The 20,166-nt window shown below is 37.0% G+C and overlaps 1 protein-coding gene across 1 annotated transcript; it reads right to left on the reverse strand.

The window, feature by feature from the left end:
* Nucleotides 1-1,048: 1,048 nt before the first annotated feature.
* Nucleotides 1,049-15,631, reverse strand: LOC135467333 (SET and MYND domain-containing protein 4-like). Its single transcript, XM_064745103.1, has 17 exons — nt 14,891-15,631; nt 14,323-14,467; nt 13,736-13,828; nt 13,331-13,454; nt 11,480-11,539; nt 10,634-10,667; nt 10,150-10,291; nt 9,575-9,699; nt 9,182-9,287; nt 8,742-8,802; nt 8,287-8,441; nt 6,717-7,087; nt 6,115-6,188; nt 5,565-5,683; nt 4,696-4,864; nt 2,956-3,069; nt 1,049-2,481 (listed from the first exon to the last, which is right to left on the reverse strand). Exons 1-17 carry the CDS (start codon nt 15,175-15,177, stop codon nt 2,225-2,227), a joined length of 2,436 nt encoding a protein of 811 aa, XP_064601173.1. The 5' UTR covers nt 15,178-15,631; the 3' UTR covers nt 1,049-2,224.
* Nucleotides 15,632-20,166: the final 4,535 nt, after the last annotated feature.

The raw sequence follows: 20,166 nt of genomic DNA on the forward strand, positions 1-20,166 counted from the left end.
AAATAAGCAAATGTAGGCCTATATACAATTACAGCCAATCCTTTGTACATACGAGCTTAACAGTAGGAATGAAATAGAAGCTATTGGGTCTCGACTCAATTAGTGAAATGTTATATGAATCAATTAAATCATCAGACATGCAGTAGCCACCATACATATGCAGACAAGTCCACGTCAGTGTAATCCGATGGTTTGCACGACTGTCACACGATCCTCAAAGCACTCAATCGAATTCTCGAGTACCGTGTAAACTCCAATCAAATAAATGAATAAATAAACAAAAGTCCGAAGTTCATTTGCAGTCATTTTCAAAAAGGTAAAAGAGTTTTATATCCTCATCATTTTACCATAAACTGAGAGTGTCTGAAAGACAACTGCGTATGTATAAAAAGTCCAGATATGAATAAAAGGAAATGAATATTATCACGAATCATGCCAGACTGGAATGTCTCTCCATGGTAACATAGCGGTTAAAGCTGTAGCCCAGGATCATTTGTGCGCAATTTCTATGTGCTATAGCAATTGAACGCCTGAAATACCTGTACACAGCAAGCACAGATATTTTGTCCAATGTGTTTTCCTATGTACTATTCCTATTATTCCTGTTATTACCCTCACCCCCATGAAAAAAGTTAATAAACATTAACCCCACACCTTATCTTCTCCGTTTATTTATTTGATTGGTGTTTGTACAGGGAAAAATTAGAAATTATCTTGAATCGTAATTTTATTTCATCATCTATGCATATTTTTAAGCAATAATTTTGTTAAGACAGGAAAGACTTGGCTCTCGTGACAATTGCTCTTTGTTTGAAGTCCACACACCGTTGTACATGAGAAGAGTCCGGTAAACATAATACTTACAGGACAGACTTTAGTTATCTACCTGGACTGAAAAAAAAAAAAAAAAAGTCCCTCAAACACAAGGGAGTGTGACATTGCATGAGCCATTCTTGCACAGTACACATAGCACAGGACTTTAATTACTTTTCTGGATACATTGTGTAAAACACTTTTATCAACTTGTCAACCTACCATCTTATCTCAGAAGATGCTTTATAAGTTTTTACAGTACGTTTGGAAGATACTATTGAGGCTTCCTAATTTGTAACAGTAACATTAGCTGAAGAAGTTTCCTTAGAGGTTTATCACTTTTCTGTCCAAGAGATGTAAAAAATGCTAGGCTTATAATTTTTCAGTGTTATATAATTTCCTTTTTTTATAATGTGTATCAAGAATTTCGATAATCTATAATTACCAGAGAGGAGGGATTTGGGGGTGGGGTGGGAATGGGGGATTCACATAGGAACTTGTCAGGGCAGGGGTGGAGGACCGGGGGTAAAATGTTGTGCACTGCTGCATAGATCTAACACAATTACGCCAAATCTATATAAGACATGTTGATTTATTTATTATTCACTGGTAATTATTAGTACTGTGCTTTATCAGCACAAATGATCCAAGTGAATTTCTGGTAATATTTAAGAATAGCCCCATTCAAAATCAGGTCATAATATTTTTAATGCGGGTCAATTTATAAATTTTTGAAACTTTTTAATCATTTCAACACTGACTATAAATGTTACCAGTGATACCAGTGTGACATTTTTCTGAAAGGTAACCACTTTTCATTTGATTTGATTTTATTAGAGAATATGGATTTTTTGCCAGAACACTCTGGTATAGCCTCATATGTAGTGTACTTTAGATTATTTCACTCTATATCTTGTTCGTCAGAATTATGTTTGCAATGCTTTGCAGAACATGGGCTCTCAGGATGAGTATTTATAATGCTATACTCAACAATTTTTCACATGACAGTGCCACTGTATATTTTAGAAGTGGAGGAAACCAGAGTTCCACCAGTAAACCTCCTGACTTAAAGCCTTGGATAAAGCAAGAGCTGGGTTTGAACCCACAACCTCATTGGTCAAGGGCAGAGTGGTCGGAACAAGCACGTAACTGTATTATATGTCTCATCTCATGAGGCCCCCTAAATGTTGTGACATAGAAATGCAATTAGAAAGATTATCAGGCATCTGTTATTTAAAATAGCTTTACATATTTAAAGAACTGTGCATATCCAAATATATGACATCAAAGAGCACAGAATATACGTCTCAAATATACATACATCTATATTCTATGACATACACAATACATCACACATAACATACAAAAGATAATCAACACTCATTTGCAGTTTGAAATAGAATAACAGAGCCTAATTCTTAAGCTGCATCAAGCAATTCTTCATCTCTGTGAGTTCAAATAGACTAGAATGATTTTCTCCATAGTGCATTTGCAAAATGTCTATTGATTGGTTGATGATTGGCATCGCTTTGGCCACCTGGTGGTTATTGAAGAAAATACCAGCAAGTTTGGATAACTCATTCCCAACTTCCACACTCTTCTCTCCATAAACTAGCTTTGTTGTTTCCAGGCTTTCTTCCAAGAATAAAGCAGATTTATCCAGGTTTCCTACAACACGAAATTAATCCTAATATAGTGTCCATATAGGAATAATAGTGTACATATATAAGCCAAACCCAATAAATTTATTTGTTTATCTGATTGGTGCTTACGCTGTACTCCAGAATATTTCGAGGGAAACTCGTAGCGATCTGCACGTTGCTGACAGATCCAAAATACTATGAAGTTTATTGAAATAATGGGGCTTAGATACATGTACAAAATGATGAAACTAATAACTACAAATCTGGTTCTCTAATCTGACCATTAAAATGTAGTTAATATATATCTACAGCGTACAAAAAATATTTTGTTCCACTGATTAGTTTAACATAATATGATCAAAGTGTAAAATCCGAAAAAAATTAGTTATCCTGATGATGGCAAAATAAAGTGCCAATATATCAAGTCAAAGTGAGTGTGAGGGTATCATTACAAATGTAACTGGTGTCCAGTGTAAAAGAACAATGGCATCTTTCTTACCCAGCATGGCCCAGCATCTGGCCAGACAATCTTGGGTCTGGGCCAGGTCTCTGTTGTGCTTGTACAATACCTTCCTCTGGATATCACTGCAGCTCTCCAGTTTACTGCGGGCTCCTGGAACAGAGTTATTAGAGATATCAGCAGACAGATAATTACAGAGGATAAATGATCGATGTTTAAAGGGACAAATCGCTGATGTCAAAATATTTGTGATGTTATTTTACATGTCGTCTGCATAAAGTTGAGACTTTCAAATGTCTATCTGACTTTGAGAAAACAATGGAATATTCAGTTTTATCCAGGATTTCTCTTCCACCGCTCAAGTGCTGTATTTAGAAAGTCTGATTTTTTAAAATTAGTTACCTCCCCTTGTTGTCTACACGACGATGTTCAGCAAACTTCAAATGTCAGACACGGTGTTGTCTTATTATGTGATATTATGTCATTATGTAATTATGTGATCTAAAATGTACCTTTAGTTCTGCCGTTGAAATCTTTGGAATTACAAATAAAACATTATCGAAAGAAAGGAAAATCGCATTTTGTTTACCGGACATGTAATTCGCTTTCAATCTATTGTGTTGTTAACATGTGCAATTGAAGAGTGAAGGCTGCATTGTGGGAATCTTTGCGCTGCCTCATTTATTTTGTCAGGCTGACAGTTTATGGACGCATTTCCCCTTATGATTCTCTTAACTGACATGGACAGGAGGTTTAGTTAGGAGTCAAATTCAAGTCATCTTTAGATTTAACTGAACCAACTAATGACTCTGATACGAAAATTTTTCAGTACAACTAATTAACCATAAATACTTCGTTAGCCTCAGAAAATGTATACATGTGCCATAAATATACATGTACATCTGTCCTATTAATAACTTCCACTAAAACACACATCTGTCCTATTCATACAACTCCCTATTGAATTATAATGTACCTTTGTCCCTGTTATACAATCGCAAGAAAATGTAAATTTTACTATTCACATACCTTTAAAATAATACACATTTAGCCTACTTGGATAACTACAATATTACATCTGTCCTACTCATGGAATAATATTCCTCTTAATACCAACGCATGTACCACAAAAGGTATTTATGTATTTATTTGATTGGTGTTTTACGCCTACTCAAGAATATTTCACTTATACGACGGCAGCCTGGGGGGAAACCCACGACCATCTGCAGGTTGCTGAAAGACCTTCCCATACACGGCCAGAGAATAAGCCAGCATGAGCTGGACTTGAACTCACAGCGACCACATTGGTGAGAGGCTGCTGGGTCATTGCGCCTCGCTGCGCTAGCGCGCTTACCAACTGAGCCACAGAGGCCCCCTACCATATAAGGTAAATGACAAAATTGTGTCCAAAAAATGAATTTTTAGAGGCAAATAAATGTCATAAATTATTATTTTTGGTGCTGAAACGTACAATTTTCCCATAGGATATCATCCTACCATTCTAACAAACTTCCAAACAACTTTCTAACATCATTAGAACTCTCAGAATCGGGCAAAATGTGAAATTTAGTCATTTACAATAACATGTGATTTTAGTACATATAACTACAAATAACACACAACATTATTGTGTGACCAATGCCTGACAATGCACAAGAAACACTGCAGACACATTTATATTCCCTGATGATGGTATAACTCGCACAATGAAACTTAGAACACTATAACAGGCTATATCACCCTATATACCAAATTCTGGGTGAGCTTACCATGGCATACCTTTAATATCACCATTCTCTAGTAATCTTAACCCCTCAACAAAGAGACCCTGTGACTTTGTGATGGCATCAACATGTTTTGTCACTTCAGACTGATGATCACAGGACCGACACTGGAGCTGTTCGCCATCAACACAGACTGGGCCATCACACTTCACGCAGCGGAATGCCTGCTCACACATGAAATCTTTGGTTGAAGCAATTCTAACAAAGAGTTGTACTGAAGCAAACATTCAGTGTCAGATAGAAAGAAATTTAGATTAGATAAATTTATCTACAGGCTACTTAACATCACACTCAACAGATTAAGAGTCTTATTCCCGTCCATCATAAGTGTAATTTAAAACTTTACTGTCAACCCAGATGTAAATTATTCATGCAATTATTTTTGTGTCAAAAAAGTAACAAAGACATTTACCCATTACTGTATGAACAATAAATACTATAATTGTTTTAATTACTGAGACACCTGGTCTGCTCTTTTTCGCCAATACACAATTAACTGCAACAGGAATACACAATTTCTCTTATCTCAAATTTTTAGCTCATCTAATGAACAGCATGTACATATCCTTACTTTTCAAAAATACAAAAAAAAAATAAAAAAACTGGGAGAGAAGTATTATTTTTTTCTCTCAGCTATACTAAAATTATGGTAGAGTATAAAAGCAAGAGGGCTCAGCACAAGCTACTTGTGGTCAAAAGGGCTGTCCATGAAGACAACTGACTGGCCCTGGTCTAATAAGGCCACAGTGATGAATCCATTTCTTGTCGAGTTAGCCAAGTCTTCCTTGGTTAGTCCAATAAAAGGTGAAAATAACTGCTACTGTACTGTATAAGTGAAAAACTGAAACATTAATCAAGATTTACCTGAAATATTCTATCTTTATACTCTCCCATCTCACAGGCTTCACAAGTGCAGGTGAAATAGTACTGACCCTTCAATGCCTCTTGTCGCTCAGTCCTACACATTCTCTTGCAATGTGGACCTAAGCATAACAGCAACCATAAACAATGATGCACAAGAGTCTGGCCATCGTACAGAAATCAGTTGATTATCTTAATGGCAGACTAAAATATGGCTCAGATTTACTATACATACACGCACAGTACCTTGAGGAATTTTTAACTAACATTCTAAGAAAATTACGCATGTGTCAATCTGAAGTCTGGGTGTAGATTCAAGAACAAAATATGAGATTTACTTACGATAAGAATAAATATTTCTCCTCTCATTTTTAAACTCCCATTACTACACAACTGAATATCTATCCTCCCATTAACAGAGTCACAGTAACACTATGTTTTGTTGTTTACAGAATCATGGTAAAACTAAGATCTGGCATCCGTTTTACAGAGTCACAGTAACATTCAACATGTTCTACCATTTGTAGTGATTCATGATAAACTGTAGACTTACCATAACAATTAAATATCTCTCTTCCTTTAGGAACAGCTTTCACAGACCGAACCACCAGAGTGTCTCTATGGAAACTAAACAACACTTAATAGACTATTAAACTGTGTAAAATAAATGACAACATTACATACAACTGTGCAGTATTCAGCTGCTATTAATCCATCAAGGCTTTTATTGAGATCTCCTCAATTAGATATACTGTAATTCTTCAACCTTTTCCCATTTTTGCAAGTTGTTTATTCAAGCATATTCTGAAGGCATTATTCGCTCTTGACTGATAAAACTGTGAAGTCTGAAACTGGCCAATCTATCTCAAAAATCAAATTAAAAATGTGCATAAATTGCACTGAAAGTTGCTCTTTCATCACGAACAGATTCAGGAATGAGGGTACATACACTTGTTGGTTGTAAGTTTGACCTCACCAGTACATGTAAGTTTCTGTATTTTAACTCATTGTGCAATTAAGCTTAAGACAGTTCACATATCAAATTTATAAAATAGACTAACCTGGATATAATGGTAGGGTCACATTACCTGTGCCCCTCAAGACTAACCTGCCTATGATGCTGGGGTCAAATTACCCATGGCCCTCTAGACTAACCTGGATATGATAGTTGGGTCACATGAATGATTCATCAGACTGGCTGTAGGGTAGATTGCCGTGGCAACCCGCACCTGGGTGTGGGCCTCCACGCTGTCACTGTTGCTGACTTCCGAGGCTTGCAGTTCAGTTATGGCATGAGCATTACACACAAGCTGCTGGATGTGACGCAACAGCAAGCCGCTGATGAAGTCGAATTCCTCTCCGGTGATACCATTCTCTAGCCTCTTTTTCACCATACAGTTTACTTTATCCCGTTTGGGCAAAGGGGCATCAGGTGATTTTGAACTGTCTTCCCGATCATCAACAGTCTGAGGTTGAATTTCCACGAATTTACTTTTGAGCAGAATTTCTGCTAATAAAGCAGCCGTCTGAAACACAAAATATGCTGGCATATTATCCATAATATAAGGTGACAACTAGAAAATTTGATTATGTATCAATGGCCATTTTCACAGATCATATTTTTGGCCACATTTCCGTAAGAGCTCTTGTCCAGGTTTTTGAGTAATTGTGCGATTATCACAACCCTTGCTAAATACCATGAGTACAGTCAGCTCACTGTAATTCATTCTCCTGAGATTTTGTCAGGTTTGTCCTACTAGCACACCTAGACTTCGTTTCAGGAGTGTGTTAGGTGTGAGAGTGTGATAGCACACATCAAAATCAAATGCCTGGAAAGTTGTCTAGAGCTTATAATGCTAAAGGCAACATGATTTTTTGAAAATAAACTGAGATTATTGAAGTTCTGAGAAAGCAGGCACAGGTGCTCTAATTTTTGACCAGGTAATGCCTGACCTCTTCATTTGGAGGAAGCATTTGTATGTTATACCAAGGCAAACCCGAACACTACAGACACAGTCAATGAGGTTAATGAAGAAGTATTTCTCATTCAGAACCTTAACGCAATTCAAGGGATAAAGGAGAAGTCAAATTTTGCTGTTGTTCAAACATTTTCTTTAATTAAGTGTTGTCCTAATGAACAGTGGATACATGTTTCAAACCACAGCTGCAGCAGACAATATGCGGAACAGTGAGCCATTAGCTTCTCTTACTTTATCTGATTTGGGTATTGCATTGTACTTACAAATTTTTCACTTGTACAAAGAAATTCAGGTTTTTGACTGTAAAAAATTGTACACTGTAATTCTTCAACCTTTTTGCATATTTGCAAGGTGTTTATTTAGGCATATTCTGATGGCATTAGCCTGTGTAAACCGTTAAAGCCCTGAAATAGCCAATCCAACCAGTGTAGTTTTTTCTCCAAAATTAAATGAAAAATGTGCATATATTGCACTGAAAGTTGCTCTTTCATATGCGAAAAAGTTAAGGAATTAAGGTAGTCTCCGAGTAAACCATCACTGTCCATCCATATACCAGGCAAACTTCCAGACTTAAAGCTGCTGCGAGCAGTGTCACATCTATATTAAACATCTTGTAGAAATATTTATTTATTGATTAGTGTTTTACGCAGTACTCAAGAATACTTCACTCATTGTGTAGAAATACAGTAAAGGTACAAATTCATGACAAAAACATGCTGTTTATGTCCAGCAGAGCAGCTCCCTACCAGTGTATACTGGAGCAGGTCATCAGTAACCATGTCATCTGTGTGAGGCATGAGGTGAAAGACTGACCAATAGTCTGTATCATACAAGCCTGCCTTATTTACACCATCTATCCCCTGCTGAGGGCCATCAAGGGCAGACAACTGTGCACGTAGGTCTGGAATAGATTAACATCACAAAGAACATTTTTTGTGGGCAACTTGTTTCCCACTGCTGGGTATAAATATCTGCCAAAATATATTTCTAACTAAGTGGAATTTTATGCCACTATTTAAACTGACACACTATCCATGTATGTACAACATAAATGGACAGAGAATGCACATTGTAATGTGAAATTTAAAAAAAAAAATACATACAAACTTCTGCATTAACATGTTTTCTTCGTAGCCCCAATGTCAGTAACACTTCACCTGATCTAACCATCAGGTGAAATCACACAACATATCAGACATACCTCTGACTGACTGTAGATTTGTTGTCAGGACAACTCTGACACTCAGGTGAGCGATACCCACCTGAAAACAATAACAAAAACAAAGGTGCAAAATTAGGGACATCCCACACAATGTTAATATATTGACTATATTTAGTTAAATGCATCAGAGAAATACACAGCAGTTCACTATGACTATAACAATGAAAAAGTTACCTGAAAGGGTGTAATTCAAGTCCAACCAAAAAAAAATTGCTGGTGTTTACAATTTTCTATCAGTTTTCCTCCATAATTATACCCTGTCCTGGACAGTTCTAGAATAAAAATGGTATGAACTGAATATTGATTGGAAACCAACATCACAGATTCAAAACCACAAGTAATATACTGGTAGCTGCACCTAGTTATGACCATCTAACAGGTTTTATGGCCGAAACAGCTGTTATGAGATGTGTACTCACAGAGTGTAATATATCAAGGTAAAGGCACTCATATTGATGATAGACACTCCAGGCAGCTTCCCGACATTGGGGGCTACAGAAATGCACTTTTGTGCACTGACAACACCTGAAACATAGGAAATATATGCTGTTATCTTTCTGTCCTGTTTTTCTTTCCTTTTTTTTTTTTTAAAAACAATATTTAAGGGTTTATAACAAAAATGTCAAATATAATACAATATAATACAAGAGATGCCCACATTAAAACTTTAATAGGCTGCTATGAAAATCATTTTACAATAAATAAATTCTTAGGAAATGACTCTGCATTCATAATAGGCATTACTAAAAATGTAAATAATGTGTTTGGGATTCCCTCCATCTAGGTGTATAAGCTGATGACCTATCTCTTACGGGTAGGTGTTTGACAGCTTGATGAAGCAGTGGTGACAGTGAGTGTTATAGTGGTCAGGCAATAGGACAGCAGCATATGGTCTCTCCACTATCAGAGTATCTCCTTCTGATATATCACGCTCTGCCTAAACAGAAAAACAAGTTATTGGCATACGTATCAGACCAGACAAGACTTCAAATTTTTCTCATCTACCTGGCTTGGTACAGTGTCATGGTCCTGTGTAGGCTCTACCAAGTTTAATGATGATCCATGCCATGTAACAGTAAGCAAAATAAGTATGATATGAACACCAATTAAACAAGTAAATAATAAATATCAACAGTCATAAGAAATACAAGTATCACTGTAACTAGTATAATCCCAAACAAGCCAGAAAAGGTTATGACAGGATAGTGATAAAAATGCAAATGTGTAATCAATGCTCTAGCAGATCCTGCTGATGTCACAGTAAGAGGTCATACCTTAAATGACCAATCTCACCATCAGCCTAATCAACAATATATATGATTCCTGAATATAGTCTTTAAGTAGTGAAATTAAATTTAATTAGTGAAAAAAGTTTGCTACAACTCACCACTAAATGTCGCCCTTTTGTTGAACTGTACTGCAAACTGACAGCTGCAGATGCCTTAGGGAGGACAGAGCTGGTGCCATAGCTAACACCAGGGGCAGACAACTCTGGAATGTCACCTGTGACACATGGAACATCTTCACAGCTTTGAAGGATAGAAAGAAAGATGAAACAAAAATAATACATTGAGACAGCTTTAAGAGGAAGTACATAAAATAAGTTTCTTTGTTACATGTAATTATATCTCTTCAAAAAAATGTCAAATATGGATCATACTGTTAAAATCAGGCTTTCTTTTGCTTCCAGTGAAATGACTCTACCGGCCACAACATCAGCAGATTATTTGCTTTCCAAACATGTTGTGATGTAACACCATTTCACAAGACCAATCAGAAGTGGTCATGTCATGAAATGAGAGTATTATGTAAATCACTACATTTCACAGATCTATCTATGTATTTCATATGGCAAAAACATTTCAACTAACCTTTCAGTCTTCAAAAGCCATTCATCAATTTCTCCTTTTAAATGAAATGGAAATCAGAATTTTATTTCTTTTAATGTAGGGCCTAAAGAATAAAATACTTGATGGACTGTGAAAAGCACAGATATATTTGAACATCAAAATATCTATGATAGATAAGCAGGATAGTGTAAACATCCTTTAGTTTAGCATACAGATTTACCATGTATAACACATGTTTCCTTGTGACTTTTGCTTAAAGCATTTTGACATTCTCAATACTTTCATGTCATCAGAAGAAGGAACGTATTTCAACATTTATACATACTTTAATTTTTCAACTTTTTCAAACGCCTCTGCTACCAATAATTTGAGACATTCTGAGAGAACTATGGGGTGCAGAGAAATAATTTGCTTGGTTTTATGCAGCTTGCATCTTTAATGACACACACAAACCATTTTTAGCACCATTTTCATAATAATCGTGAACATAGCTTCCACTGAAAAAATGTCCTTTAGCGGTTGAAAAGATTGAAGATTGACAGTTGATAGTGTGAAAGCTATAAACGAAGTATCACTTAACCCTACCTCAAGGAATTTAACAGCAAGCACATCAAAAAGGTGCACATATCCAAAGTAGGTTTGTGTACTACAATCATATAATTAACTTGACATTCAAAACTGACTGATTGACTGATTGATTGGGGTTTAACAATGTGTTTCAGAGTTTTTCTCTTATATAAGGGTTGTCTGACAGGTTTAACTGGTGGAGGAAATCAGAGTGCCTGGAATAAACCACTGACCTATGTCAGGTATAATCTGGCAAACTGATATTTGGGATAAAAAGTAGCACTTGTACTTGGACAATACCTTTCCTCTTCAGATCAGCATCTGTCTGTGAATTCAGGCCTTTCAAAGCTTGCAGAAATTCTGTAACAACAAACAGCAAAACATCAGCCATGGGAAAAGTACTTGTCATTTGCACTTGATATAAAGTATACACTTTCTTGCAGTGTACTTCAAAACACAACTTTAAACTTAGAATCCATTAGCAAGGCTACCAAAGAGCTCGCCTGTATGAGACACATGAGTGCAAAACATCAGCTAAATACATCAAGACCTGAAATCATGAATTTGGTAATTTATGTTGATTAATACGTTCACAGAGCATCAGCGATGGAACATCTCCCTGGCGAAACCGACAACTATCAGCAGGTTTCTGGCAGACCTTCCGTTGAGGAAGCCAGCCTGAGGTGGACTTGAACTCACAGCAACCACATTGGTGAGACGCTAGCACGCTAACCAACTGAGCTATGGAGGACCCCCAGGTGTCACTGTGCTTTATATGCATGTAAAAATTCAGCTCAATACATACAATACTTCAGCCCCTGACTAATGTTTATGTCCACTGAAAGACCGTTCAAAGTATCTTAAACCGGCATTAAATGTTTTTTTAGATTTTTTTCAATCCAATAAAAGTTTTGTGAAATTTAGTCTTGTCATAGCTTCAGTACGTCTTCATTATTGACAGCAAGGTGATGTCAAGTTTACTCTAGCTCTCTAGCGTCGAAGGCATTTCCCGTATAATTGTCTAAGCAGTCACCTATGGCAGATTACAGCTGTGGACTTCAACGACGAACGACAAAAAAGGATCCGTATCATCTGAACAGCTTGTCTAAGTAGACCTAAGGTCTATTGGGGAAATGAATGTGGTTTGGGCCGAGACAATATACTGGTGTCTGACATAACTTGTGATAACATCCTTGAACATTACACAGCTGGTAAATCAACTTAGTTTATGTCTGTGGTGGTGCTTCAATGATACACACCTGTCCCACAACACTGGGTGAAATGGCCCCTAAGCTACATGTAAATAAATCATTGTAAACGATCTCAAAAATGATGTCTTACACAGTAATTCTGTGTTATAATATGTCATTTAATGGAGTGAATGGGTAAAGACTACGTGACAGCTTAATCTGATAAGAACGTCTTTGATTGGATAAAATTCTCAAGATGGCTGCCTGATTCAAACCAGTCATTTGTGCAGTATTGTCATTTTGTTCTACATGTTATTCAGTGAATGTTAAAATAACAAAGTATGATACTTTTTAGAAAGACTGACTGCTTTCTATTGAAATATGTTTTAGCCAGGTGTTGTCTTGTCCTTTAACCATGATTCTAATACACAATACACTAAGTCAGGAATTTAGTAATTTACAGACATGTATTTAATATGACACACCGAATCAATAATGGAATATCCCCCTCATGCCATTGTGCTCTACACATGAGCAAACTGTAAGCTCAATGCATGCAGTACTTTTTGAGATACCAGCCCCAACATTTTGATTAACATTGATTTAACATGTAATCCACTATGTCAGGTAAATTTATGATGGCATGTACCTGACCCTACTAACACTAGCTATGAGGTCAGCTTTTAAATCAACACCAATGACAACCCATTAAGCATCCTGAATACATAGTTTGACTGCAGCAAATCATGCAACATACAACATCAACTATTAAAGCAGTTAATCATTTCATCAGTAAGCATTCATTATCCACTTTAGTCAGGACAATATCAACTTTGCTATGGCCTTTTCTATGGGTTTGCTCAGGATTTCTCTACACTGTCACAGACTACTTTAATACTATACTTGTATCAAGTACTGGTACGACACAAGTCATAGCTAACTTGATTTGAAAATAACTTACTTTCCCTTGCACATTTTATTTTGCCAAGTCTGTAGAGACACTGTCCCCATCGCTGATAGAGTTTATACTGAGTGTTTTCTGGAAATCCACATTTCAGGGCCACTTCTACATCGCAGATACAATCCTGTAGAACAACCAAAATCTCACAATGATGTGTTTCTGCCATTACATAAGAACAAACCCAAGAAGTCTGTAATATGATTAGAAATCACAATTAGCTTTTTCAATGTTTGCTAAATTGAATTTACTATGAAGTTAACTAAGAAAATATGGCATCCTTTACACTGCAGATGCCATCATAAAGAATACAAATCTATCAAATATTGAAATATTTCAGAACACCTAAAGAGGTTAGCCTGATGAAAGACTCTCTTTGTAAAATAACTATGAAGAATGGTCACTAACTGTATATCTGTCCAGGTGGTAGAAAACAGCTGACCTGTTCCCATACCCCAAGGCCAGCTCTGTGTGGGGACCCTCTGGGGAGTGGAGGATGCTCTGAAATATGAATAATTTAGAAAAATGTCCAGTAGATGTAGATGTCGTTTATCTAAGAACCCTAATATCACTACACTTGTAAGTTTTCTGCCATTGAGAATTAATATTCTGGCAGTTACAATGCTCAAAATGAACATTTCTTGAAATGTTTCTTACAACAATTTAGAACCTGAGTGTGTATTATAAGACTATTGACTAAACTAAAATCAAAGGCACTGGTGCCTGAAATGAATGTCTTAAGTTTACTATATAAGAGAGGACAATCCTCTCAAAAAAGAAACAGTTACATTTCGCCATACTGCCCATGAAGACATGTAGCTCTCAAAACTTCTGGCCATTTTTCAAAAAACTTTTTGTGAAAATATGGCATATTCAGCCATATTATTGATAATGTGGTGTAAATCTACACACATATAAATCTGTAACAATTTATACAAGGTTGGCTTGACTTTTGGGCCATATTACCATGGTTACAGTTATAACTTTCACATTACCCTTGTATAAAGGTCAAGTGCCTTCTTAAAACTCTTCTTTTGGAAATGTTTGTTGCCCTCATTTCTCAGACATTTTGCTTTTTCTGCAGATTTCATCTGTACATCACTGCAATTGTCAAGGTAAGCCTGGAGCCAATCAACTGATCTGGGTGAAAAGAGTGAAAATCAGAAATTCAGATACGATGTAATCTCAGTCATGAATGCAGGACTGCTAATCTGTGTTTCAAAATTACAGTTTGGAACTGCATGAGATCCCATATGACATGGTTCTGACTTGACCCTGGATCATATTGCCAAATGTCCCATAGCTCAGAGAAAACTATACCTACCTCTCCATGACATTGTATAAAGCTGAAGTTGGAAGTGTATAGTACTGTAGTTAGGCACTGCCTCGTATTCACGACACAGCAAAATGGCTGCTGCTTCAGTAATGACTGTGGGTCTGAGAGGTAAGAGCCAAAGTTAAATGTTCTCCAATCTAATCGGAAACTGGACCATCCATGGCTCCATATAAATACAGTTTACTATCTCGAGCCACATTTCCTTGACGATATTTCCTTTCAATTACCTTAGCAATTGTTTCCGAGTCACAAATTTAATACGTTGTACATCATTAGAGCATTTTGAAAATGTAGCCAAGTCTCCATTTTCTGCTGCAGCATGCCAGATTTTGTCAATAGCATCTTGCCAGTTTCCAAGTTGTGTGTTGCACATGGTCGCTTCCCTTACGGCAAGATATGAGTAAACTCGCACATTGTCGGATGCTACGTGACATTTTATTTGGCGGGAAATTGAAATTTGCTGAACACGTATTTCACGTACATTTATACTTATACTATAACCATGTTGCAACATGAACACCAGTCTGTTTTATTAGCTTGAGTTGCCGCCGTCGTATAAGTGAAATAATCTAGAGTAAGACGTAAAACACCAATCAAATATAAATTAGCCTTAGCATATAGGGTGCTGTACACGTTAGGCTATTTATTACAAATTCCTTTTTAAAGCACTAAAAATCATTTTCAAAGCCTTTAAAATTTTTTTCAGATCTTTTAAAATCATTTTAAAACTTTTGAAGATAGTTTATATTTAACTGGAAATTATTTTTTAAAATTTTATCAACGCGACTTATTGGTATAGTGCGGAAAGTACCGAGAAGAATTTACTGAGATTTAAATCGGGAATTGAGATCGTTATCTATACACGACACCCTATAGTCTATTTCCTTTCTTACTTGATGGCAGAGGTCCTTATTATAAACAGTGGTTATTAAACTCTAAGGCCAAAAGCGAGAGTCATGAAAGGCTCTAGATCTACCTGAAGTGGAAGGGATTCGAAGTGTCTTCATAAAACCTTCGTGTATTTAACGCTGTGTAAACACTCTCTATGGGTAACAGTCTGTATTTTCGCAACCTCAGATCAGGTGCAGCATATCTAAGACTTCAACAAATTTAAACAAAAAAAAAAAAGCTTTGTACAATGGGCTCCACTTTATTACTTGATATATATATATATATATATGTGTGTGTGTGTGTGTGTGTATATATATAACTTCGGCTGACACTCCATGCATGTATATAGAGACCATATACTGGTACTATAATTCCGGTATATCCAACGAAGTTTCCCTGTATCTGCATGCAGCTATGTTCATTTAAAAAGTGAGTAAGTTGGATCATCCTTTCTGGTAGAAAACGTTGGGGACTCGGCGTACATTTAAACCCATTACAAATTTTTCTTCAAAGACCAAATATATTGACCTATGTGGGAATGAGACGGATTTCAGACATCTTAATACCAAAAACTCTTTTGTATAACATGCAGTATAAACTAACATCATGCCAATCCAGCGGTATGAATGGAAGGTTGTAGGCTATATGGCCATAACCTCTTTATATATTATGTCAGCCACAAAAATGTAACAGGTATGCACGCATGTCTCTGAAGTTATGTATTAATATACAAAATAGCAAGTGTGAGTTAGAATCTACCGTAATACCTGTAGTATTAAGGTAAATACTCATAAATACAGATAAAACATTTAACGTTGAATTCAGATCCAATATACCCCTACCCCGCCCACACACACCCTCCTCTCCCCACACACGCACACACACTCCAGGCCAAGCTTTGTAAACATTTCATTTCGATGTACATTATATATACAAGTTATATAATACGCCCTATGAGGATTCTAGTAAAATCTGACTTCTCGTCATTCTAACTCGTCTCAACTGACGGATCCGCCACAGTCTTTCCTGTACGCTATTCTTTCGACAAAACATACATTGTAAGTTCCGATCGCCAGCTTTGTCCGAGATTAATTGATCCTTCTCATCAGGAGTGACGTAATCACTGACGTCAGAGGTAAAACCGTCGTCAGAATCACTTTCGTTTGCTGTGTTTTCGTCAACCTTTGGTTGACCGCACATTTCTTCCGGATGCTCTTCCGGACGGATGTCAAACTGTGTCGCAAGGTACACGTGCGATTCTCTCCGCTTTACTATTCGCCTTCTGCGTCGCCTCATTATGGAAAGCGATCTATTTTGAATACTATTCATCCTCAGGACCTCAAAGCGACCAATCATTTCGGCCGTCACTTTACTTTCCTCCATTTCGAGATGCTGATTTTCATGCGACACTAAGGCCAGGATTATTCCTTGTGGTCCAATACGCTGTCATGAATAGATCTACCTTTATATATGAACACAGATGTCAATGAATTCCCGTAAGCGATACACTCCGTTTTAGGGCACAGTTTCTTCTCTTTTAGTTGTGTTTTCAGTTAAGCTGACATCCTCGGTTTTTGAAACCAATTAATTCAAAATCACTGACATTCAAGACTCCCTAAAACAAGAAAAAAAATAATAATAGAGATATAAAGACAAATGTATAACAAAGAAGGATCAGGGAAAATTGATTTTTATTCTATATAGTACAATATATACAGAGATAAACCTAAACCCAAATGGTTCTGCATGCAATGTGTCGTTCTGAATGAATATTATGTTGTATATATCTCTCTAAACGAGCGTGCTGTATATAGGCTTTTACATGTGTACATGTATAGCTCATTGACGCCTTGGCGTTTCAAATTTCTAACATGTAGAAAGACATAACAAAAAGGATTAAAATAGCATTTTATTTACTTACCATTCACCGAATTCAGTGGTCTTGGTTTTCCTATTAATTAACATACACCACAGCGTGACAGATGGATTCCATGGTATATCGTCAAGTTCATTTGGTAAAAATCAGAAAGATGTCACTAGATGTACATCTACACGTAAACCGCTATATAGTAACTGATGTAAAATCCCATATTTCGTTCAAGATATGTACGTATATATGCACTAGTGGCCTATAGCCTGCTGCACTAGATTACATCGGTATACACATGTAGCTTGTCACACGGATGTATATAGGCCTACTATCAAGCATGTGCAGTTAGGTCTGTACGCTTCTTTGATGCTGTATACAAAGAACCAGTTTTACACACTTAATCTACGCGTGTTTCTTTCACTCTATAAACTGATGTTTCCTGTCTTCCCCAGTATATAGTGATTAGCGTAGGTCAGGATATCTTATCTGTGGTTCAATGTTTACTTGGCCAGACACCTGTTACGTGAGTCAGATCATGTAGGCTATAGGACTGGCACATGTTAAACAGTACACGTAACGTCCCGAAATGGTAATAACTGCATGGTGTAGGATGTGTAACCTTGACTATGTCCATCACTGGGCTTACAAATTATATTTATCACTATACGTCTGTACATTTTACTGGGCCGTGAAGTGGATATAAAAAAAAACAAATGCCAAAAAAAAGAACACACACAAAAAAAAAACAAACAAAACAAATGCCAAAAAAAATGATGTTTTTTAAACAGTTATTCATTGAACATTTCCGGGATAGCTTCTGAGTCCTAGCTGGATCCGGTTAGGCGACATTGTGTTGAAATAAATATTACAGTATTACAACTATGTGATTATAAAATGACGTATATGCATGCTGGAGCAGGTTCATGGAAAGATACTTATATATATCCTTCTATAGATAGGAATATATATTTTTGTGTTTCCAGATTTATATACAGTTGTTGTGTGTTGTGTTCTGCAGTGCACCGGTCGGAAGTATATACACCCTAGCTCTTATAAATTCCAGGAGAAACCAGAAGAAACCATCCTTCCTCAATCCCCAAGCCCTCACTAACCTTACTAGCCTCATGGCGAAAAGCCGCTTTACGTATACACATCATGAAGTGAGGGCCGAGCTTCTATTGCAATATACCTCACTGACCGAGACTGAAATATAGCAATCACGTAATAGATATACAAAGCATACATTGTTCAACAGCGATAAAGCGTATCCACTATAGGGTGCACAGGAAACTGACAAGACTTACTATGAAGCGGTACGAAGTGAGAACATATTATGATGTTACCAAAAAGTATACCCCGTGCAAGAATAAGCACGATGCTAACACAATGTGTTATACAAAGTGGTCATATCGATACTATTATAGGATGTGTCAACACTTGTTTTGCGACTGAGCAAAAATTACTACGATATAGCAGGATGTATCTACGATATATCACGGCAGAGCTTAGACACCCCAAGACTTCGTCACGACTTAAACATATAGTTTTCATGGTGTGAAATTGAAGTATAAATACAGGAAATGTGGCATTCAATTCTTTTAATAGCATGCTGGCTACGGCCAGAAGATATATAGATCCACGAAAATGCTGTGGAATGAGTGGGAGAAGAGGGAAACCTGCTACTGGATTCTGTTGCAATGTTGCAGGGTCCGTCAAGGAAAACGACCAAGGACATTGTTGATCAGGGAATGGCTCTTGTGAAGTAAGGATTGCAGTAGTCGGGTTACCAAGTTGGGCGCTACAGACCTTCATACACCAAACTGACCAGCTTCCTGCATGTTGAGGAGGAGGGGGAGGAGTTCCCGATATTGTAGTGATAAAACCACAAGCCAGATGTCCGTATATCAATAAGATCGAGTTGTATTTACGTTCAAAAGGTACAAACCCAAAACGTAAACCAACAACAACTGGAAGAGAGGGAGAGAGAGAGAGAGAGAGCGATTCAGTTTGGAGTGGAGAGATAACTCTGCATATATATATATATGGCATGTCAAGTTATATGTAATGCAAACAACATGTTGGTGCGACTACTTCTTCTTTCTGGAATTTAAAACCGCCTCATAGAAAATGAAAATTTTACATCAGAAAAAAAAACATAAGTCAATACTTTCCTCGTATCAAACATTTGATTGCGGCATTTAAAGTACGATAAGGTCATAGCAACTACATGGTAAAAAGGTGAACCTGAATAATGGCATTAATTATCTCAGAAATATGATAATCAGCTGAAAGAAGGGCGCCATCCTTGGACATACTGACCTCAGGTCCCTGGGTATTATTCTCCCCCAAAGTAAACATGGTATTCAACCCACAATAAAGTCATTTAGATGAATCGCTCGGGATCGCTGACGAGTGGATCGTTGGAACTCGGCAGTATTAAAATGGAATCATGGTTTTTGTCCACGTGGCCTCTTGAGCAGTGGTGTGGTATAATGTGGTCAACGAGTGTCCGTCAATATCAGCTGTGGACAACACAAAAGGTATTTGTGTTAGGACGCGTGGAGAGGGAGTAGGAGGGACATGTAGACTCTCCCTCCTCTGAGGAGTCTGCAGGAAGAGTCCCAGGAGGTGATCTGAGACTTAAGGCCGAAACACTGTGGCACTACAAAGCACTCCGACTTCTTGACGCGATATATCTGTGACCGGAGTTAAGAACCAGCAAACTTCCTTACATGGCATCAG

The sequence above is a fragment of the Liolophura sinensis genome, chromosome 6 (genome assembly GCF_032854445.1).
Source record: "Liolophura sinensis isolate JHLJ2023 chromosome 6, CUHK_Ljap_v2, whole genome shotgun sequence".
NCBI lineage: Eukaryota > Metazoa > Mollusca > Polyplacophora > Chitonida > Chitonidae > Liolophura > Liolophura sinensis.

Excerpts from the sequence above, each read along its gene's own strand:
- LOC135467333 (XM_064745103.1), bottom strand. The coding sequence starts at position 15,177 with ATGTTGCAACATGGTTATAGTATAAGTATAAATGTACGTGAAATACGT. Across the intron at positions 13,455-13,735 it reads ACCACCTGGACAGATATACA|GATTGTATCTGCGATGTAGA; the intron begins GTTAGTGACCAT and ends GTTGTTCTACAG. Across the intron at positions 7,088-8,286 it reads ACCTGCTCCAGTATACACTG|ACGGCTGCTTTATTAGCAGA; the intron begins GTAGGGAGCTGC and ends TTTGTGTTTCAG.